Source organism: Theropithecus gelada, chromosome 3 (assembly GCF_003255815.1).
Source record: "Theropithecus gelada isolate Dixy chromosome 3, Tgel_1.0, whole genome shotgun sequence".
Taxonomy (NCBI): Eukaryota; Metazoa; Chordata; class Mammalia; order Primates; family Cercopithecidae; genus Theropithecus; species Theropithecus gelada.
This window is the reverse complement of record NC_037670.1, coordinates 74,439,342-74,464,251: the sequence shown is the minus strand read 5'-3', so window position 1 is coordinate 74,464,251 and position 24,910 is coordinate 74,439,342. Positions and strand designations below refer to the sequence as shown.

General features: G+C 37.8%; 1 protein-coding gene across 3 annotated transcripts in view; it reads right to left on the bottom strand.

The window, feature by feature from the left end:
- Positions 1–24,910, bottom strand: part of AMPH (amphiphysin) — a 253,826-nt gene that overhangs the window by 99,277 nt on the left and 129,639 nt on the right. For all 3 annotated transcript variants that reach the window (XM_025380451.1, XM_025380452.1, XM_025380453.1), the window contains exons 4-5: positions 21,574–21,668; positions 18,223–18,318 (exon numbers count right to left, since the gene is read on the bottom strand). In XM_025380451.1, coding sequence (XP_025236236.1) covers positions 18,223–18,318; positions 21,574–21,668 — 191 coding nt within the window. The remainder of the gene's footprint in view (positions 1–18,222; positions 18,319–21,573; positions 21,669–24,910) is intronic.

Genomic DNA, 24,910 nt, shown 5'->3' with positions numbered 1-24,910 from the left:
GTACTTGAAGACAGGTCACAATAAATTATTTCCATTAAAACACAAAAAGGAAAGAATTGAAGAAAAAAAGAGAGAGAATTGAGCGTATAAGACCTACAGTGCAATATAAAGTGGTCTAACATAATATAATTGAAGTCTCAAAAAGAGATGAGAGACTAAGAAGCAATATTTAAAGAGATAATGACGGAAAATTTTTTTAAATAATGAAGACATCCAAGTATAGATCCAAGAAACTCAGAGAATCCCAAAAAGGAAAAATACCAAACAATACACATCTAAATACATCATAGTCAAACTGCTTAACATCAAGAATAAAAGAAAAACATAAAATAAAAAGGTAAGAATTACAGGTTGCTAATCTTCAGAAACCATGCAAGCCAGAACACATTGGATGATATATTTATAGAACTAAAAAATAAAAGTTAAAAGAAATCTGCCAACTCAGAATTCCACACCCAGTGAAAATATCTTACAAAAGTGAAGGTGAAATAGTTTTTTTTTTTTTTTCAGACAAACAAAGGCTGAGGAAATTGATTACCAGCATAAGAATTTTAATATGAAGTGGAGCTACACAGAAAAATGAGTACCAGAAATGATAAAAGTCAATGTAAAATATAAAAGATTTTGTTTTCCTACTTTAGTTGCTTGAAAAGGTAACTGATTATTCAGAGCAAAAAAACATAACTAATATATTGTGGTGTTTATAATATATGTAAAAGAAAAATGTATGACAGTAATAGTGCAAAGGAAAGGAGGTGGGAAATGAAAGTGTACTGCTGCACGGTTCTTAAATAATACATGAAGTAATATACATTATTTCAAGTTAAACCTAATACATCAAAGATGTATGTTATATACTGTAAGGCAGCAACGAAGAAATAAGTTAATAAAGAAGTATCTATGTGTCCCAAAAATATGAGCAATTATTATATGCCAATTAAATAAATTGTTATATGTCAAATAAATGAGAAAAAAGTAAAAATAAGTATAACTAATAAGGAAGTATCGTAAAATATACTGATTCCTGAGCCCTGCACTAAGAGATTCTGATTTAATTAGACTGAGGCAAGCCCTAGATACCTACACTTTAAAAAAAACTTCCCCATAGTCCAGTTATGCCCAGTTATTTGAAAAATAAGAACTAACCCAGGAGAAGATGCTTTAAAAATTTTGATATGGTAGAAAAAAGAAAAAAAACACAATAATAATGTAAGTGGTTATGGCTTACAAGGCATTGTCACATCTGATGGATCCTTCTAGCAACCTATAGAATGAGTGTTTCAGGGATTACCTCCATTTTACTTTTAGGAAATGTGGAGCGGCATGAGATTAGCTCTAATTTGTCCCAAATTGCTCGCAAGTCTGTGGCAAAAGTGAACTGAATTAGAAGTTGGCCCCAGTGACCAGCGCCAGGAGTAGGGTGAGGCAGGTGAGACAGGGCACAAAATTTAAGAAGGCCGCTTACTCTCATGGTCATGTGAATTCAGGGTTAGCAACTGCCTCCTTCTAATTTGCACCACGGATTCTTTGCTCGCTTCATCCAATCTCATCCCTGCTTCTGAGTCTTGGTTAGTGCTCCTTCCAACAGCTCCCGCTATCTTTCTGACAGACTTTATGAGTCAACTACAACCTGTCACTCTATGCTATTCTTCTACACACCCTTCTGGACTGGTGAGAGGTGGGTTGGGGCAGTTAACCTCTTTGGCTATTTCTAATTGCTTTCATTTTCCCTGCACCTACCACTTCCAACTGGGATACTGGCAGAAAGCATGGAGATACACACCCAGTCACTCAAAGGATGCAATGAGTTAGCCCAGGCAGAGTGGAAACCCTTCAATTAGGTATGGTGAACACCATGTGCCTATAAGGTGACAAGGCTCATTGCTTTTAGCAAAAATCTGTTACCTTCAAAGGAGGTTATCCCTTGAAGCAGTGGCCTGTGTAACTATATGCAAACTCTTATAAAGATCTTCCTTATGGACTTGCCTTCTAGCTTGGGCATTGCCTTATTATCTTCCAAGTAGCAAATCTTGATTCTCTGAAGATAAATTTGATTTTTGGAAGCAGCTATGAATCAATAACTTTTAAGTCTTAGAATACGATGGAAGAGTACACTGGGTAATCTTATTTTTGCTCAAAAATAAGAAGCAAAGTAAATAATGTGACTCATTTTCTTATGTAATTTTTAAGTCAATTACAAGGATAGCTTACCATGGTAGAAATGACTATTTTGAAGAATATCACTCACTTTGATGCATACATTTTGGGGTTAGAAAAGACAAATTGATCTTATTTTCTTACCTATCTGATATTTGGGAAACTTGGGGGCAAAAACCCAAATCTCCTAAATAAGGGTGAGGTTGACACATATTAGCTTTCTTAAATAGAAAATTACATAATTCTTATTTAACCATCCAATAGGAAACTTAATTAAATTACATTATAAATTTAACTGACATTTCTTGATAAAAGAAAAATCTTGAGATTTCTCATTGTGCACTGAACCTCTATAGTTAAAAAATAATTTAGTATACATTTTTAAAAATTCTATAATAATTCCAATTTGGAATTCATTTTGGTACACTGCAGTAAATACATGCTTAGTTGCTCATGCATGGCTGCCAAGATAGAATCCAAACTATATTTTACAATAACTGCTCACAGTTGTAAGCCTGCCTGGGTTGGTGACAAGCAGGTTCTTATTATAACATTGATTTCAGATGTCAATGCTGCATAACAGAAACCATAACACAGGGTATCCTGCCAATCACAGCTGCAACATCATCCCTCATGAATGGTCCTTCATAGACCTCACTGATGGGCTCAAGTAAACATTTGGAAATTTGCGTGAGGTTTTAACTGCACATGGCCTGTCGATTTCAATAGGAGGCAAGGAAGTCAACTGCGTTACATGCCTCAAAAATTCTCCATTGAATATTTTTAACCATAATCTTCCTTTCCATCAATAACTCATTCATTACAAAATCACTCAACACTACTTTTGTAAAGTGATGGAGTCTATACGTACTTCTAACTTCCATTCACTGAGTAAAGGCACACAGAATAACAAGTCCATTTTCACATAAAAACGTCTTTCAAATATTATATACAGCTATATTCTCACTCTCCAATTCCAAATTATTTCCTTTCCAAGTTAATAGCATAGGTATTTCCTCAACTGTTAGTTGTGTTATATGGCTTTGCAATTATCTATCTTGGTTGATAGCCTCTATGTATGCTCCAGTTTCCTAAATGTGGCTTGAGGGAGAGACAGAGAGAGATTCAGCCTTTTTCCATGATACATATAAACCCTTAACATATATTTACCTTACTTTCAAGGCATCCAGCAAAAGATCTAGATGATATTGTTTCCAAATCTTTACATGGTTCAGAAACTGCAGGATCATCTTTGTATGTGACCTCAACCATGGACCCCAAAAAACTAATTACTCAAGGAAAAGTTATAATGAGCTCTTCATCTTTCTGACATGGAATAAACTGAGAAGACCAGCCAACATAATCTGTCATAATTTTATTTTAATCTTTCTGTGTTTCAATAAACGTAATTCTGAATGTGCTTGTATTCCGAAATTACATGCTCCTAGACAGTGCGGCCAATTTCTAAATACAGTACAATAACTAAGATCTTCCAATTTTATTAATGATACTAAGCTTTTGCTCCTGAAACTCAAAAAACTTTCAGATGTTTGCTTCTCTAGTCAGTCACACAGCCTTTATTTGCTTAGTTAAGTCATACTATGAACATATATCATATGAATAATTTGAACAAGTTGTAAGCTGCTTTGGAATTTTCAGGTAAGAAGATACAATTTTTCCGTAACCTTGTCTGATTTCTTAAGTATTGCTTTTAAGGAGATTAAATTACCATGCAATAAAGGTGATGGTAGCAAGAGGGAAGAATAGGAAGCCCTGGACTGTCCTTCCCCACAAACATACAGATTTAACACCAACACATGAATCAATTTTTTGTTTGTGAGACACCAGAAACTAGTTGAATGGCTCCTGAACCCTTGGCAAGTGCAAATCCAGCCACATTGAAACAAGCAGGAAAAGGGAAGATACCTTCTTGCTATCCCTAGCACAGTGCCATATAATCAAGAGGGAACCTCCAGCTCCCTGCTTCTCAGTGAAGAGTGAATAAGTAGGACTGAACATCTAGCATCCCAACTTTTCTGACTTCTACCCAAGGGAGTGTCTTCTACTTGCCTGTCTTGGATAGCTGACAGGTCCAGCATACACTAGTCCCTGGGTCTACAGAGAATAAACAGAGGTTTGAACATGCATGCAGGCACTTGCCATAGCTCCTCTCCCTGGCTCAGTGTAGAGCAAGCAGAAGGAAATAAACTAACAAATAAAAACACACTTCTAGGTAGTATGGCCTACCATACAACTAGTTGCCACAGCCCCTCCCCTCAGTAAAAAACACTGAGGTCCCTGCTTCCATCTATGCAGGGAAAGAGTTAAACAAGCATCCAATGATACAACTTTTGTGGGCTTCCCAAGAAAATGGCTTCCAAAGAAAAGGAGTCTTGCTCGTCCCAGAGCACTGAAATGACCCAGCATTCTCTAGATGCCTAGGGGTTGCTAAGAACAAGGAAAGCAATCAGAATAGTCAAAAGTTTGAGAGGCTTCTAAAATCTATGACTGGGATGATTGGTGAAGGTCTTCTCCTATATGGAGCTAGTCCACAAAGATTAAAAGATGTGGCTGTTTTGTCTAATGTGAAGATACCAACATAGAGAACCAAGGTAAATTTTAAAACAGGGAAATATGTATCAAACAAAGAAATAAAATAAATTTACAAATATCAACCCTAATGAAATGGAGATATATGATGTGCCTGACAGAGAATTCAAAGTAACTGTCACTCAGATCAGGATAATAATGTACACACAAAGTGAGAAATTAAACAAAGCGATATAGAAAATATCAAACAGAAATGATAGAACTGAAAAATACAATAAGTGAACTGAAAAATTCACTGGGGGAGGGGGGCTTTAAGAGAATATTAGATCAAGCAGAAAAGAGGATCAATAAACTCAGACAGGTCATTAAGAATCATTTGGTCAGAGGAACAGAAAAACAAATGAAAAATAGTGAAAAAAGCTTAAGGGATTTATGGGACACCATTACATGGACCAACTTATGCACTATGGGAATCCCAGAAGGAGAAGACAAAAATAATCATAAAGCTATTGAAAGAAATAATGGCTGAAAACTTCCCAAGACTGGGAAAGAAAATGTTCATTCAAATTCAGGAAGCCCGAAAACTCCAAATGAAATGAACCCCTAAAAGTCTACACAGAGACACATCATTTCAATTGTCAATTACAACTATGGAATTTCAAAATAGCAAGAGAAAAGTGACTTGCTCACATACAAGGGAATCTCTGTAATACTATTAATGGACTTTTAGCAGAAGCAAGCTAGAAGGGAGTCAGATGACATATTTAAAGTGATGAAAGAAAGAAAAAATTGTGAAACAATAGTACTTGTTTCTTGTATTCTTAAAGAAGAGACAAAGACATAGCTAGACAAACCAAAGCTGAAGGAGGTCATCATTAGGCCTACCTTGTAAAGAATGCTAAACAGATTTCTTTAACATGAAATTAAAGGACACTAAACAGCAAACAATAGCATAAGAAAGTATAATATTTGTTGGTAAGTGTAAATATATAGACAAATACAGAATACTGTATTACCGTAATGGTGATGGGTGAATCACTTTCAATTCTAGTATAAAAGTCAAAAAGACAAAAATGCTAAGCATAACTATATCTAAAAAATATATTTATGGAAACAATATAAACATATGCAAATTTTGACAATATAAAGTATACATGTAGTGAAAATAAAAGTGTAGAGTTTTTAGGGGTGATTGATGTTAATTTAGTTTTTAGCTTAAAATAGACTGTAATAATTATAAAATATTTTATCTAAATTCTATCATAACCACAAAAATACATATGGAAGGTACACAAAATTAAAAGAGAAAAAAATCAAAGCATATCAATACAAAGAAACAACAAAATACAAAAGAAATTAACAAGAGAGGAAAAGAGGAACAAACGAACAATAAGACAAACAGAAAACAATGAAAAAATTTGTAACAGTAAATGCTTTCCTACTAATAATTACTTTAAATGTAAGTTGATTAAATTCCCAGTCAAAAGACATAGAGTGGCTAAATGAATTTAAATTTAAAAAAAAGATCCAACTATTTGTTGTCTACAAGAGACTCACTTTAGATTGCAGGACACACATAGGCTGAAAGTAAAGAGATGAAAAAAGATATTCCAGGCAAATGGTAACCAGAAAAGACTAGGGATGGCTGTCCTTATCAGACAAAATAAACCTTAATTCCAAAACTGTCACAAGAGAAACAGAAGGCCATGTAATGATAAAAAGGTCAATCCCTCAGGAAGATATAGCAATTATAAATATAAAGCACCTATGTATATAAAACAAACATTGACAAACTGAAGAAAGAAACAGATACCAGGGGGCGGAGCAAGATGGCCGAATAGGAACAGCTCCAGTCTCCAACTCTCAGCACGAGTGACACAGAAGACCGGTGATTTCTGCATTTTCAACTGAGGTACTGGGTTCATCTCACTAGGGAGTGCCGGACAATCGGTGCTGGTCAGCTGCTGCAGCCTGACCAGCAAGAGCTGAAGCAGGGCGAGACATCGCCTCACCTGGGAAGTGCAAGGGGGAAGGGAATCCCTTTTCCTAGCCAGGGGAACTGAGACACACAACACCTGGAAAATCGGGTAATTCCCACCCCAATACTGCACTTTAAGCAAATGGCGCACACCAGGAGATTATATCCCACACCTGGCCGGGAGGGTCCCACGCCCACGGAGCCTCCCTCATTGCTAGCACAGCAGTCTGCGATCTAACGGCAAGGCAGCAGCGAGGCTGGGGGAGGGGCGCCCGCCATTGCTGAGGCTTAAGTAGGTAAACAAAGCCGCTGGGAAGCTGGAACTGGGTGGAGCTCACAGCAGCTCAAGGAAACTTGCCTGTCTCTGTAGACTCCACCTCTGGGGACAGGGCACAGCTAAAGAACAACAACAACAAAAGCAGCAGAAACCCCTGCAGACGCAAACGACTCTGTCTGACAGTTTTGAAGAGAGCAGTGGATCTCCCAACACAGAGGTTGAGATCTGAGAAGGGACAGACTGCCTGCTCAAGTGGGTCCCTGACCCCTGAGTAGCCTAACTGGGAGACATCCCACTAGGGGCAGTCTGACACCCCACACCTCACAGGGTGGAGAACACCCCTGAGAGGAAGCTTCCGAAGTAAGAATCAGACAGGTACACTCGCTGTTCAGCAATATTCTGTCTTCTGCAGCCTCTGCTGCTGATACCCAGGCAAACAGGGTCTGGAGTGGACCTCAAGCAATCTCCAACAGACCTACAGCTGAGGGTCCTGACTGTTAGAAGGAAAACTATCAAACAGGAAGGACACCTACACCAAAACCCCATGAGTACGTCCCCATCATCAAAGACCAGAGGCAGATAAAACCACAAAGATGGGGAAAAACCAGGGCAGAAAAGCTGGAAATTCAAAAAATAAGAGTGCATCTCCCTCTGCAAAGGAGCGCAGCTCATCGCCAGCAACGGATCAAAGCTGGACGGAGAATGACTTTGACGAGATGAGAGAAGGCTTCAGTCCATCAAACTTCTCAGAGTTAAAGGAGGAATTACGTACCCAGCGCAAAGAAACTAAAAATCTCGAAAAAAGAATGGAAGAATTGATAGCTAGAGTAATTAATGCAGAGAAGGTCATAAACGAAATGACAGAGATGCAAACCATGACACGAGAAATATGTGACAAATGCACAAGCTTCAGTAATGACTCGATCAACTGGAAGAAAGAGTATCAGCGATTGAGGATCAAATGAATGAAATGAAGCGAGAAGAGAAACCAAAAGAAAAAAGAAGAAAAAGAAATGAACAAAGCCTTCAAGAAGTATGGGATTATGTAAAAAGACCAAATCTACATCTGACAGGGGTGCCTGAAACTGAGGGGGAAAATGGAACCAAGTTGGAAAACACTCTTCAGGATATCATCCAGGAGAACTTCCCCAACCTAGTAGGGCAGGCCAACATTCAAATCCAGGAAATACAGAGAACGCCACAAAGATACTCCTCGAGAAGAGCAACTTCAAGACACATAATTGCCAGATTCACCAAAGTTGAAATGAAGGAAAGAATTTTAAGGGCAGCCAGAGAGAAAGGTCGGGTTACCCACAAAGGGAAGCCCATCAGACTAACAGCAGATCTCTCGGCAGAAACTCTACAAGCCAGAAGAGAGTAGGGGCCAATATTCAACATTCTTAAAGAAAAGAATTTTAAACCCAGAATTTCACATCCAGCCAAACTAAGTTTCATAAGTGAAGGAGAAATAAAATCCTTTACAGATAAGCAAATGCTTAGAGATTTTCTCACCACCAGGCCTGCCTTACAAGAGACCCTGAAGGAAGCACTCAACATGGAAAGGAACAACCGGTACCAGCCATTGCAAAAACATGCCAAAATGTAAAGACCATCGAGGCTAGGAAGAAACTGCATCAACTAACGAGCAAAATAACCAGTTAATATCATAATGGCAGGATCAAGTTCACACATAACAATATTAACCTTAAATGTAAATGGACTAAATGCTCCAATTAAAAGACACAGACTGGCAAACTGGATAAAGAGTCAAGACCCATCAGTCTGCTGTATTCAGGAGACCCATCTCACACGCAGAGACATATATAGGCTCAAAATAAAGGGATGGAGGAAGATCTACCAAGCAAATGGAGAACAAAAAAAAGCAGGGGTTGCAATACCAGTCTCTGATAAAACAGACTTTAAACCATCAAAGATCAAAAGAGACAAAGAAGGCCATTACATAATGGTAAAGGGATCAATTCAACAGGAAGAGCTAACTATCCTAAATATATATGCACCCGATACAGGAGCACCCAGATTCATAAAGCAAGTCCTTAGAGACTTACAAAGAGACTTAGACTCCCATACAATGATAATGGGAGACTTCAACACTCCACTGTCAACATTAGACAGATCAACGAGACAGAAAGTTAACAAGGATATCCAGGAATTGAACTCATCTCTGCAGCAAGCAGACCTAATAGACATCTATAGAACTCTCCACCCCAAATCAACAGAATATACATTCTTCTCAGCACCACATTGCACTTATTCCAAAATTGACCACATAATTGGAAGTAAAGCACTCCTCAGCAAATGTACAAGAACAGAAATTATAACAAACTGTCTCTCAGATCACAGTGCAATCAAACTAGAACTCAGGACTAAGAAACTCAATCAAAACCGCTCAGCTACATGGAAACTGAACAACCTGCTCCTGAATGACTACTGGGTACATAACGAAATGAAGGCAGAAATAAAGATATTCTTTGAAACCAATGAGAACAAAGATACAACATACCAGAATCTCTGGGACACATTTAAAGCAGTGTGTAGAGGGAAATTTATAGCACTAAATGCCCACAAGAGAAAGCTGGAAAGATCTAAAATTGACACTCTAACATCACAATTAAAAGAACTAGAGAAGCAAGAGCAAACACATTCAAAAGGTAGCAGAAGGCAAGAAATAACTAAGATCAGAGCAGAAGTGAAGGAGATAGAGACACAAAAAACCCTCCAAAAAATAAATGAATCCAGGAGTTGGTTTTTTGAAAAGATCAACAAAATTGACAGACCGCTAGCAAGACTAATAAAGAAGAAAAGAGAGAAGAATCAAATAGACACAATAAAAAATGATAAAGGGGATATCACCACCGACCCCACAGAAATACAAACGACCATCAGAGAATACTATAAACACCTCTACTCAAATAAACTAGAAAATCTAGAAGAAATGGATAATTTCCTGGACACTTACACTCTTCCAAGGCTAAACCAGGAAGAAGTTGAATCCCTGAATAGACCAATAGCAGGCTCTGAAATTGAGGCAATAATTAATAACGTACCAACCAAAAAAATTCCAGGACCAGATGGATTCACAGCTGAATTCTACCAGAGGTACAAGGAGGAGCTGGTACCATTCCTTCTGAAACTATTCCAATCAATAGAAAAAGAGGGAATCCTCCCTAACTCATTTTATGAGGCCAACGTCATCCTGATACCAAAGCCTAGCAGAGACACAACAAAAAAAGAGAATTTTAGACCAATATCCCTGATGAACATCGATGCAAAAATCCTCAATAAAATACTGGCAAACCGGATTCAGCAGCACATCAAAAAGCTTATCCACCATGATCAAGTGGGCTTCATCCCTGGGATGCAAGGCTGGTTCAACATTCGCAAATCAATAAACATAATCCAGCATATAAACAGAACCAAAGACAAGAACCACATGATTATCTCAATAGATGCAGAAAAGGCTTTTGACAAAATTCAACAGCCCTTCATGCTAAAAAGGCTAAATAAATTTGGTATTGATGGAACGTACCTCAAAATAATAAGAGCTATTTATGACAAACCCACAGCCAATATCATACTGAATGGGCAAAAACTGGAAGTATTCCCTTTGAAAACTGGCACAAGACAGGGATGCCCTCTCTCACCACTCCTATTCAACATAGTGTTGGAAGTTCTGGCTAGGGCAATCAGGCAAGAGAAAGAAATCAAGGGTATTCAGTTAGGAAAAGAAGAAGTCAAATTGTCCCCGTTTGCAGATGACATGATTGTATATTTAGAAAACCCCATTGTCTCAGCCCAAAATCTCCTTAAGCTGATAAGCAACTTCAGCAAAGTCTCAGGATACAAAATTAATGTGCAAAAATCACAAGCATTCTTATACACTAGTAACAGACAAACAGAGAGCCAAATCATGAATGAACTTCCATTCACAATTGCTTCAAAGAGAATAAAATACCTAGGAATCCAACTTACAAGGGATGTAAAGGACCTCTTCAAGGAGAACTACAAACCACTGGTCAGTGAAATAAAAGAGGACACAAACAAATGGAAGAACATACCATGCTCATGGATAGGAAGAATCAATATCGTGAAAATGGCCATACTGCCCAAGGTTATTTATAGATTCAATGCCATCCCCATCAAGCCACCAATTAGTTTCTTCACAGAATTGGAAAAAACTGCTTAAAGTTCATATGGAACCAAAAAAGAGCCCACATTGCCAAGACAATCCTAAGTCAAAAGAACAAAGCTGGAGGCATCACGCTACCTGACTTCAAACTATACTACAAGGCTACAGTAACCAAAACAGCATGGTACTGGTACCAAAACAGACATATAGACCAATGGAACAGAACAGAGTCCTCAGAAATAATACCACACATCTACAGCCATATGATCTTTGACAAACCTGAGAGAAACAAGAAATGGGGAAAGGATTCCCTATTTAATAAATGGTGCTGGGAAAATTGGGGCTAGCCATAAGTAGAAAGCTGAAACTGGATCCTTTCCTTACTCCTTATACGAAAATTAATTCAAGATGGATTAGAGACTTAAATGTTAAACCTAATACCATAAAAACCCTAGAAGAAAATCTAGGTAGTACCATTCAGGACATAGGCATGGGCAAAGACTTCATGTCTAAAACACCAAAAGCAATGGCAGCAAAAGCCAAAATTGACAAATGGGATCTAATTAAACTAAAGAGCTTCTGCACAGCAAAAGAAACTACCATCAGAGTGAACAGGCTACCTACAGAATGGGAGAAAATTTTTGCAATCTACTCATCTGACAAAGGGCTAATATCCAGAACCTACAAAGAACTCAAACAAATTTACAAGAAAAAAACAAACAACCCCATCAAAAAGTGGGCAAAGGATATGAACAGACATTTCTCAAAAGAAGACATTCATACAGCCAACAGACACATGAAAAAATGCTCATCATCACTAGCCATCAGAGAAATGCCAATCAAAACCACAATGAGATACCATCTCACACCAGTTAGAATGGCAATCATTAAAAAGTCAGGAAACAACAGGTGCTGGAGAGGATGTGGAGAAATAGGCACACTTTTACACTGTTGGTGGGATTGTAAACTAGTTCAACCATTATGGAAAACAGTATGGCAATTCCTCAAGGATCTAGAAGTAGATGTACCATATGACCCAGCCATCCCATTACTGGGGATATACCCAAAGGATTACAAATCATGCTGCTATAAAGACACATGCACACGTATGTTTATTGCGGCACTATTCACAATAGCAAAGACTTGGAATCAACCCAAATGTCCATCAGTGACAGACTGGATTAAGAAAATGTGGCACATATACACCATGGAATACTATGCAGCCATAAAAAAGGATGAGTTTGTGTCCTTTGTAGGGGCATGGATGCAGCTGGAAACCATCATTCTTAGCAAACTATCACAAGAACAGAAAACCAAACACCGCATGTTCTCACTCATAGGTGGGAACTGAACAATGAGATCACTTGGACTTGGGAAGGGGAACATCACACACTGGGGCCTATCATGGGGGTGGGGGGGGGAGGGATTGCATTGGGAGTTATACCTGATGTAAATGATGGGTGCTGACGAGTTGATGGGTGCAGCACACCAACATGGCACAAGTATACATATGTAACAAATCTGCACGTTATGCACATGTACCCTAGAACTTAAAGTATAATAATAATAAAAAAAAAAGAAACAGCAATATGATAATAATACAAAACCTTAATACCCCACTTTCAATTGCAGATAGAACCACAATTTCGATTACAATTTCAATTATAGACAGAATATCAACAAAGAAACAGTAGACCTGAACAACACTATAGATCAAATGGACCTAACAGACATATACAGAATATTCAAAACAGCAACAGGAGAATGCACATACTCTTAAGTTGCACATGGAAGATTCTTCAGTATGGAAAGTATGTTGGGTCACAAAACAAGTCTTAACAAATTTAATAAGATGAAATCATACCAGGTACCTTTTCCAAACACAGTAAAATAAAACTAGAAATCAATAGCAGAAAGAAAACTGAAAAACTCACAAATGTTTGGAAATTAAACAACACAATTTTGAACAACCAATGGGTCCAAAAAGCTATCAAAATGGATATTAAAAAGTATCTCAGCACAAATGAAAACAAAAACAAGTAGCAGCAAAAGAAGTACTAAGTGGAAAGTTTTAGTGATAAATGCATACATTAAAAGGAAAGATCTCAAATAAACAACCTAACTCTACATCTCAAGGAACTAGAAAAAGAACAAATGAAACTCCAAATTGTCAAAAGAAAAGGAAAGATAAAGATTAGAGTAGAAATAAGTGAAATAAAGATTAGAAAAACAATAGGAAAAATCAAGGTAACTACAAGTTGTTTTTTTGAGCAGATAAACAAATTTAACAAACTTTTATCTAAATTAAATAAAATAGAAGACTCAAATAAATATAATCAGAAATGAAAGGTGATACATTACAACTGATGCCATAGAAATAAAAAGGTTAAGAGACTAATATGAATAGTATATACTGGCAAACTGAATAATATAGATGAGACAGATAAATTACTAGATACATACAACCTACAAAGACTGAATCATGAATAAATGGAAGGCTTGAACACATCTTTAAGTAGTAAGGAGATTTAATAGGCAACCAAATACCTCCCAACAACAACAAAACCAAGACCAGATGGCTTCATTGGCAAATTCCATGAAACATTTAAAAAAGAATTAATGCCAATCATTCTCAAGCTCTTCCAAAAAGATTGCAAGGAAGAGAACACTTCAAAACTCATTGTCTGAGGCCCTGATATCAAAGTCAGACAAAGACACCACAAGAAAAGAAAACTGCAGACCAATATCATGATTAACACAGATGCAAAAAAGCACTACAAAATACTAGCAAACTGAATTCAACAGCAGATCAAAAGGATCATACATCATGACCAAGTAGGATTCATTCCTGGGATGCAAGAATAGTTTAACACATGAAAATCAATTAATGTGATACACCACATCAATATAATGAAAGATAAGAATTGCATAATCCTTTCAATAGATGTAGAAAATGCATTTGATAAAATTCATTACCCTCTCATGATAAAATGCTCAGCAAACTAGAAATGAAGGGAAATTACCCCAACATATCAAAGGCCATATATGAAAAACTTACAGTTAACATCATATTCAATAGGGAAAACTGAAAGCTTTCCACTGACATCAAAAACAAGACAAGGATGCACACTCTCATCATTTCTTTTCAATTGAAAAAAATTAGGCAAGAAAGATAAATACAATTCATCCAAATTGGAAAGCAAGAAGTAAAATTGTACCTGTTGGCAGATACTGTGATGTTCTACATGGAAAACCCTAAAGGCTCCACAAAAAAACTGCCAGAACTAGTAAACAAATAAGAAAAGTTTCCGGATACAAAATCCACATTAAGTAATTAGTTGCCTTTCATCATACTACCTGACTTCAAACTACACTACAAGGCTACTGTAACCAAAACAGCATGGTACTGGTACCAAAACAGATATATAGACCAATGGAACAGAACAGAGGCCTCAGAAATAATGCCACACATCTACAAACATCTGATCTTGGACAAATATGACAAAAACAAGCAATGAGGAAAGGACTCCCTATTTAGTAAATAGTGTTGGGAAAACTTGCTAGCTATATGCAGAAAACTTAAACTGGACCCCTTCCTTACACCTTATACAAAAATTAACTCAAGATGGATTAAAGACTTAAATGTAAGACCTAAAACTATAAAAACCCTAGAAGAAAACCTACGCAATACCATTCAGGACATAGGCGTGGTCAAAGACTGCATGACTAAAACACCAAAAGCAATTGCAACAAAAACCAAAATTGATGAATGGGATCTAATTAAACTAAAGAGCTTTAGCACAGCAAAAGAAACTATCATCAGAGTGAACAGGCAACCTACAGAATGAGAGAAAATTTTTGCAATCTACTCATCTGACAAAGGGCTAATATCGAGAATCTGCAAAGAACTTAAACAAATTTACAAGAAAAAAAAACCAAACAACCCCATCAAAAAGGGGGCAAAGGCTATGAACAGACACTTCTCAAAAGAAGACATTTATGTGGCCAACAAACATATGAAAAAAAGCTCATCATCACTGGTCATTAGAGACATGCAAATCAAAACCACAATGAGATACCATCTCATGCCAGTTAGAATGGCGATCAGTAAAAAGTCAGGAAACAACAGATGCTGAAGAGTATGTGGAGAAATAGGAACGCTTTTACACTGTTGGTGGGAGTGTAAATTAGTTCAACCATTCAGGAAGACAGTGTGGAAATTCCTCAAGGATCGGGAACCAGAAAGAACATTTGGCCCAGCAATCCAATAACTGGGTATATACCCAAAGGATTATAAATCATTCTACTATAAAGACACATGCACACATATGTTTATTGCAGTACTATTCACAACAGCAAAGACTTGGAACCAACCCAAATGCCCATCAATGATAAACTGGTTAAAGAAAATGTGGCACATATACACCATGGAAGACTATGCAGCCATAAAAGGATGAGTTCATGTCCTTTGCAGGGACATGGATGAAGCTAGAAACCAACATTCTCAGCAAACTAACACAGGAACAGAAAGCCAAACACCACATGTTCTCACTCATAAGTGGGAGCTGAACAATGAGAATATGGACACAGAGTGGAACATCACACACTGGGGCCTGTTGGGGAATAGGGGGGTGGGGAGGGATAGCATTAGGAGAAATACCTGATATAGATGACATGTTGATAGGTGCAGCAAACCACCACGGCACATGTATACCTATGTAACAAACCTTCACGTTCTGCACATGTATCCCAGAACTTAAAGTATAATTTAAAAAATTATTAGTTGCCTTCTATACACTAGTAACAAACTGAGAAAGAAGTTAGGAGAGCAATACCAATTACAATAGCATGCAAGATAAATACTTAAGAATAAACCTAACTGTGGAAGTGAAATGATTTGTACGCTGAGAACTATAAAATATTGATTAAATAAAGAAGGCACAAACAAATGTAATGGCATCCTGGGTGCACAGACTGAAAGACTTTCTGTTGTTAAAGTGCCCATACTACCCAAAGTGATCTACAGATTGAATGCAATCCCTATCAAAATCTTAATAGAATTTTTAACAGAAAGTTTTTTTTTTAAATTCTAAAATTCACATGGAAGCACAAAAGACCCCAAATAGCCAAAACAACTTTGAAGAAGAAAGACAAAGCTAGAGGCATTACACTTCTTATTTCAAAATTTGTTACAAACCTCAGTAATTAAAACAGCATTGTCCTGGCATAAAGACAGTTATATAGACCTCTGGAACAGAATATAAAGCCCAGAAGTAAATCCACAAATATTCAGTCAACTGATCTTCAAAAAGGGTGCCAAGAATACACAATTGGGAACAGGCAGTCTCCTCAATAAATGTTGCTGGGAAAACTGGATATTTACATGAAAAAAATTAAATTGGACCTTTATCTTATACCATACACAAAAATCAACTTAAAATGGATTAAAGACCTGAACTGTAAGATCTGAAACTGTAAAACTCCTAGAAGAAAAGCTGAGGGGGAAAGGCTTCATTTTCTAAACGAAGATATTTTAGAATAGACATTGGTGTTAGCGATGGTTTCTTGGACTTGACACCAAAAACACAGGCAACAAAAACAAAAAGAGACAAGAGGAACTACATCAAAGTAAAAAGCTTCTGCTCAGCAAAATAAACAATGAAGAGTAAAATGCAAGCTATGGAAAGGGAGAAAAGATCTGAAACCACATGTTTGATGAGGAGTTAATTTCCAAAATATACAAAGGAACACCTAGAGCTCAATAGAAAAAAAACTAATAAGCTGACTTAAGAAAGGGCAATGGACTAGAACAGACATTTATCCAAAGACCTACAAACAACCTCAGAGAAGCAAACAATACATAGAATGATGGTTGCCAAGGGCTAGAGAGAGCTGGAAAATGAGAGTTGCTAATTAACAGGTATAAAATTTCAGTTATGTAAGATGAATAGTAACAATACTGCATTGTGCAGTTCAAAATCTTTTAAAGGGTAGATCTCATGTTAAATGTTCTTACTGCCATAAAGTAAAAAATATAAATAAAATAAAATAATATTGAAAATAAATTGCAATGCAATAAGCAGTACTCTTAAGTGTTTACTATTGTGAGACTGTTTGCTCCACAAACACTACAAATCCCAAGGCAAAAATTGAGTGACTAATCAAAATTATCTGACGATGTCTCAAAACATGTTCCCTGGTGCACACAGTCTTACAGAATTTTTAACAATTTCATTTTTTAATTTCTCAGAGAATTTTTAAAACCCAATTCACACCTGTTAATGAGGTTGCATTCGCCCAACTACTCAATAAAGCACTTTGCTGCCTAATACGGTAACATCATCGAAAACCTACTGTTTGGATTTGCTTTCTGTGGCATTTTGTCAATAGGTCTAACACATCTAGTCTGATCTATTCAGGTTCATTTACCATGTACCAACCCTGTTAGTTTAAAAGCCATCTTTACCTCCAGAGTCTATTCCAAATCTATAATATTCAATCCTTCACTCATCCATTTACCTCTGTAATAGATTCAAGGGTCAAATAAGATCAGTGTTTTAGACCTAATAATTTTTAGGTCCAGATGCAAATGTATTTGAAATGCTTATATCTTAACATTTTAACTTCTACCTGAAAATTTCAATGAGAGAAAAACTATCCAGGTTCACTATAAATGCATGCAAAATAGACAGTAAACAAGGAAAGACCAGATTTTGCTCTCACATTTACAATTGAATTTCTCCCTTCCTTGTGACCACTGGTTATTCTAATGGAAATCCTTGTCAAATGCTATATAATAAAAAGTTTTGATTATAAAGAAGATTGGAATTTTTGGCAGCTCTGGTTTATGATTTTATATCTATAGGTTTAAAAAGACTTCTGTAGAATAATAAAAGCTGAAGCAGTTCACTAAAGGCGAAATGTGATTTCTGTAATGACATTTCTTTTCAAACTGATAGGAACAATATAAAAATCCCATGCTTAAATAAATGAAAAGTTACCAAGTATCTTTGATGTCAGTTTGAGGACCTTTAATAATTTTTTTCTTGCCCATGTTTCAATAACTACATGACCCCATTCAACTCTTTTCTTTATAGATACAGAGTAAAATACCTTTATGTCAGGAAATTGCCCCAGGTAGGTATCCAGTGTTAGCAAGGACCCATCCACAAGTTTTTGATGGAAGTCTTCCCACAGCACATCACATTTCTAAAAGAAATAAAGAGACCACTGCTGAGTTATTTTAATTGGATACCTTTCACCAAACTCCTAAAAAGTATCTGAAACTATAAAATTAGACAAGTAATACTTTTCCAGATATGAGATGCTAGGGAAAAATGAGAATCATTTAATAATGCAATAAAATTTTAAAGCAATTTGGCCACTGGTTCTAGCTAGCAAAACAGGCTAGCTCATTAAAATTGTATTGCTGATTCTAAATTACCAAAGAATGCAGAAACTTCAAAAGATCCCCATAACCCTATAGATGGACTTTGGGGCTAAGAGAATAATTCCACTAAGACAATTTGCTTCTGAAGCACTCCATGAAATTAGAATACAATCCACACTGAAATAAACAACAAATCATTTCTGAATCCTCCACAGGGAAAACAGAAAAGTTACAGTCATATTGGGAAGGGTCTTACCATTTATGCAGTACCAATTATGTTAAACACACAATGAATATTAGGTATTAGTATTATCACACTAGTATTCCCACTGTCACTATGTTAAGGCATTCTCACAATTGTTTTATGAGAAAAGACTTTGTTTCCACAGTACAGAAGAGGACACTGAAGCCCAGAGATGTCATATAACTTGGCCAAGGTTATGCAGTTGATAAATGACAGACACAGGTTTCAACTCAGATTTGTCTCCTTGAACTCAAAGCCATGATATGAAAGTCATGATATGACTATCACACCGGGCTGCCTCACCAGGGGACTTTTTAATCCCAGCTGTGTGACTTCGGGGACCTAGACCTCCCTGAATTTCAATTTCCCCAGTTAAATGAGTTAGCAATGTAAAGTGCTTCACAGAACTTCAGGCAAATAGCAGGTACTCAAGAATGTCATCTTCAATTTTCTCTCACTAGCACATTCTGGGTCTCTTGACAGAGTCTGCTCTTTGTCACCCAATCTCTATCCTTTCTTCCTTCCTACTAACTGAACCTCCCATTTTAGCTGGGCACTTGGCCACCTAGGATAAAGACTCTACTTCCCAGACTCCTTTGCAACCACGTGCGGTCATGTGGCTGTATTCTAGACAATGGGATATACTTTCAGGAAGTGTCCCGAAAAAGAAGGAAGGAGTGGGCTGTCTTCCAGACTTCATCCTCCTTGCTAACTGGCATGCAGAAACAAGAGCTGATGGCCAGTGCTCAGAGAGTACCTTGCCCCTGAAGCCAGACTAAAAATGGCAAACATGGGCCCCTCATACTTGTGGGGCCGATATGCAATGCCTGGACTGCCGACGTTTAAATTCCTCTATGTGAGACATAAGTTTTCATCTTGTTAACACACACACACTTTTAAAATTTGCTTTTGTTTCTTTTTCACACTTTGAAAAGTAGTCCTAATTTTTACAAATCTCAATTCAAGAATTTTATGCAAACCAAAACATTCAAATCCACTGTTTAAAAAGGCTCAACTGCTGACGTGAGTAGACCCTCTGAACACGCAGCATTCAGTTTCTTCATCATTACAAGAGCCTATGTTTGCATCTGCAACTGAGGATTCCAAAAATCCTGGCAGCTGCAAGAACCAAGGTAGGATAACAGCCATTTCCTAAAAAAGAAATGCCAACAGTGGCCTTTGCCATACGTAGAATGTAATGCAGTATTTTGAAAAGTTATTAACACAAATTTCTATTATTCCCTTAAAAATTCTTTTCTTTCACAATGAAATTTCAGTTATACCACTAATTAGAAATTTACAAAGTGTTCAGCAACATGATGTTGAAATACTGTGTTTTAATTGAAGAAATATGAGAAGATGCAATTACTTAATAATTGCATCTGAAAGTAATGTGTGCGGTCTGGTTTGGCCAAATCTACATCCTGAAAGGTTTTGAAAGATGTAAAAGAACCAACAAGCGCTTTCTTCATAAATAAGTCTCTGTTAGTATCTCAGTTATAAGAAGATTATGAAGCTTAATGTCAGGATGTCAGAATTGTCATGGAGCAGCCTAGGACTCTGCTGTTAACACCTGTTTTCCAAAGCCGCACAGACATTCAGTGCATCACCTATCAGACCTTCCCCTGAGCTCTGGCTGCCACATCGAACTTAGGTCATCTGTACCTAAGTGAGCTGCAATAACTCACCTGGAGTAGCGGACATGACAAACAACTGCTCTTTGTTTTAACAAAGAACTTGGATGTGAGACAATCTGTGACTGGCAGTTGTCTCACATCAGTAATCATAACATGTACCAAACACTGAGTAGGTAGAGGACATCCACACAAAGGCAATAAGTGTCCTATTAGTGGGTACAATTGTTTTTCTCATTTTGTAGATGAGGAAACTAAAGCCTAAGAAGATTAAAGAACTAGTCCAACATCACACAGCGATACTCAGTCTCTGGTCCATTCTGCTTTCGACAAAGTGAAACCCACTTACTCACTTCCCGTCAGCCAGACAGCCCCCAGCCAGAAACCTGATTTCAGGTGTTAAGACATGTCTAGGGCCAAAGCCATCCTGAAATCAAATTCCTTTTAACATTCTGACTTTGTGCTTGACTTTATGAAGTGAATATCTGTGAATGGACTAGCTGATGTTAAAGTGGAATGGACCCTCTTCTGAACTCCTGTCCCTGCATTTGGGGAAGGATAGTCAATAGCGGGATTGAGATGAGGGGGTGAAGTTGGGACACAATTCACACTGTGATCCATGTCTGTTAGAAATGGGCTGCTAAGGCTTGTAGAGAGGACAGAAAAATGATATTGTCATTTTGCAAAAAGGAATCTTAAAATACTGCTCTCTACCCAAGTGGTTTTATGATCATCTTCACTTTTATTTTCTTCGAGATGGAGTCTTGCTCTGTTGCCCAGGCTGGAGTGCAGTGGTGCGATCTTGGCTCACTGCAACCTCTGCCTCCTGGGGTCAAGCAATTCTGCCTCAGCTTCCTGAGTAGCTGGGATTACAGGCATGTGTCGCCATGCCCGGCTAATCTCTCTGTATTTTTATTTCACTATTTTGGCCAGGCTGATCTCAAATTCCTGACCTCAGGCAATTCACCCGCCTCGGCCTCTCAAAGTGTTGGGATTACAGGCGTGAGCCACCGCGCCCGGTCCATCTTCACTTTTCACTGTAAGTTTAGAATCATCAGGCAGCAGAACTGCACGGTGCCTTCTTAGCACACTGTCTCACCTCATGATTAAGACTGTGAAGTGGGAAGAGCAAGTCAGGGGACAGGTGGACTGAGCAAGGCTCGTGGGAGCCTCATGGAAGCCACCCCAGTTCTTACCTCGCCAACCATTTTCACATCTTCCCGCCCATACCAATCCGGCTCATAGACTTCATGTAGTGACTCCGTGAGCTTCATGGAGGCCTCTTGCATGCCTAGTGTCGGAGAGAAACAACTCCTGTTACACAGAAATGGGTGAGGATTCTCTTCTCCCTTCCTCCACTGTTTTAAGTGAGAGAAAAATATTGACTACTTGCTAAACATTTAAGGAAAAATTATAAAGGCACAGCTGCTGCTTGTATCTGCTGTCGTATCTTTCTTTGAGGGTTTCTAAGACTTATCACATTGCGCATTTTCTATTATTCACTTGATACTGATAGATATGGGGTCTCGGGAAAAATCAACAAATATCCTACCTGAAAACCACAATAATCATAATGTGTCCTATTATGTGTGCTATCACTTGCCAAGTGGTGTCGGATGCTAAGAACACTGGTCCATACAACCGCAGAGTTCTCAAACTAAAATTAGTCCTAAATGAATTTAAATACAAAGCATAAAGCATTTTTAGAAGGGACTGGAAGTAAAAATTAATAGGATTATAGGGCATAACAGTCAAAAGTGGTTAAGTGGCCTAAAATGGTAAACATGGTTAAAGTGGTTAAATGGTTAAGTTTTAAGTGACCTAAAATTTTTACAAAGAGCAAAGAAAAAAGTGTTGTCATTTTCCAGTATAGTAAGTCCTTACTTAATGTCATCTATAGGTTCTTGCAAAGTGTGACTTCAATTGATATGAAGAATAATGAAACCCATTTTACCCAAGGCTAATTCATATAAATAAGAGTTAAGTTCCCAGGACATATTTTTCATAGACACATCACAAAACTTCTAACTAAAGGTCAACACACTTCTAATATTGAATATTGAAATAAATGAGAGCAGTACGTACATTTAAGAAAGATTAATAAAAACAAGTAGGATAATTATTTACTTGCTTACTCCAGTTTAGGGTCATGGGTGACCAGATCCTCTCCTAGAGGCTCAGAGTACAAGATGGGAACCAGCCCTGGACAAGATGCATATTACTGCAGCACGCACTCACTCACCCACACTCACTGACACACCAGTAAACTTCACCTGTATATCTTTGGGACGTGGGAGGAAGTCAAAGTACTGAGAGAAAACCCGGTGTACAAATTCCACACAGACAGTGGCCCTGGCCGAGATTTTTTTTTTCTCATCGTTATTATAACAAAATGATGTTGAATGAAACAATGCTATTTGAAGACCTGCTGTATTATTTAAAACTATGAATGCAGTTTTAAATCAAAACTCTTAGAAATTTTAGGGTTCCTAAGCCTTTGGGTCTCAATTTTCATTAGGGATACATTTGATATGTTGCAAAACTATGGTTTGCAACATTAAAGAACAACATTAAAGATGCATGCTTCTGAGCACAACATGGTGACATAAAGTATCACCCAGTCCTTTTTAGTCTCTCTCAAGGACCCCCTGCACAAATGTTAATGTATGTACTGAAAAGTCATGAAGACAGTTAATGGCTGAGAGCAAAACAAGGTGCCAGGAAGAGCTGGAGACTTGGAGACACGCCTCTGGCAGAAGACTCTCCCTGACAGTGGAAAGGTAGGGACGAGCCTTGCTCAGTCCACCTGTCCCCTGACTTGCTCTTCCCACTTCACAGTCTTAATCATGAGGTGAGACAGTGTGCTAAGAAGGCACCGTGCAGTTCCGCTGCCTGATGATTCCAAACTTAAGAGTGAAAAGTGAAGATGGGCCGGGCACGGTTGCTCACACCTGTAATCCCAACACTTTGGGAGGTCGAGGCAGGTGAATTGCCTGAGGTCAGGAGTTCGAGATCAGCCTGGCCAAAATAGTGAAATAAAAATACAAAAACATTAGCCAGGCATGGTGGCACACACCTGTAATCCCAGCTACTCAGGAAGCTAAGGCCAAGACATCAATGTGGCCAGGTCCCACCTAGCGAGGACTAGCAGGGATAAAAGGGGGCTGGAAATAGGGAGAGGAGAGGAAAATCAGGGCACTGTCATGAGAAATAAAAAACACATCCTGTAAACTTAAGGTCAGTGAATCCTAAGATGAAAATCATTTGTTAAACTGAAAACTCGACATCCTTGCTGGATTGGAGGTAGCTAATTCTGGGTTCAACTGAGAGAAAAGGACAAACTAAAAGATGTCTGAAATGACAGAGGTATATCCTTGAGAAGTATGTATAAAAGTCCACATGTGACCTGGAGTTTCATAGCACTTGCGTTCTCTTTAGACACAGAACATCTCCCTTCCCTCAGAGCATCACTGGGCACATTCCAGGAAGCCCTTGACAATGAGGTATCCTGCCCACATGAGCTGAAGTGACTTGACCACCATCAAATGAAGCCCTGGCAGAGTCTGGGGTAGGAAAAAAACAGTATAACTCAAGACTCTGGGGACTCTGATGGAACAGAGTCGCGCAGGTGAAGGGACAGCAAACAAGAGACAAAACCTGAATCCGACCCCTAGCACTCTGAATCCAAGCAAGGGGGATGCGTTCTCTCATGATATGGTCAACACTGAGGTGGAAGCTACATTATCCCAAGTGTCCAAATTCACCCTCACCCAAGTACAAGCAAGTCTCAATCAAGAAATATATCCTTCAAATTCATACCAAGTGTTAGTCGCTAGTGGACCCCCTTCTATAATCCAGATGCCAAAAGACTTCTGGCATTTTCTTTAAATCTTTGTCTTAAGTCTGACGGAAACTAGACATAGCTGTGTAGATAGGTTTTTTAACAATGTCTTAAGAGAAGAAAAAGAAATTTGGCACTGTAGGCCAAATAATCTTTGTGATGAAAAATAAAATCATGAATATAACCTTAAAATAAAATTATATAAGACTTTAATCATCAAGACTAAAAGCACGATGTTGCAGTAAATATATCTATTAACAACCAAAAGTAACTACTAATTACAGGGTGGATAAGTGGTGATGGATCATTTGGACAGAAGCCATTTTGACATGGAAATTGTTTTGAGAACATCTCCTCCATAGGATGCACTTTAATGGATACACAGGTGAGAGGCTGCAAGCCTAGCTCCAGACTGGCAGAGCTTTTAGGGATTTAGGGATTACTGTGCTGACAGAGTGTGATGGGGGAAAAAAAGCTAAAATACACATTCCCTTCAGAGTAATTTGGCAACATCAAAGCAGAATAGGTGCTAAATGCTACCTCTGAGGTTGAATAATATATAATATCCAAATTTTCTTAAAAGATTAGTGATTTCTAAAACTGTAAGACAAATGCCCAGCATCATATATAGAAGAATTATTATTATTTTACTATTGGATGGGAACCACTTCACTCTCTTCAAAATTTTGGAC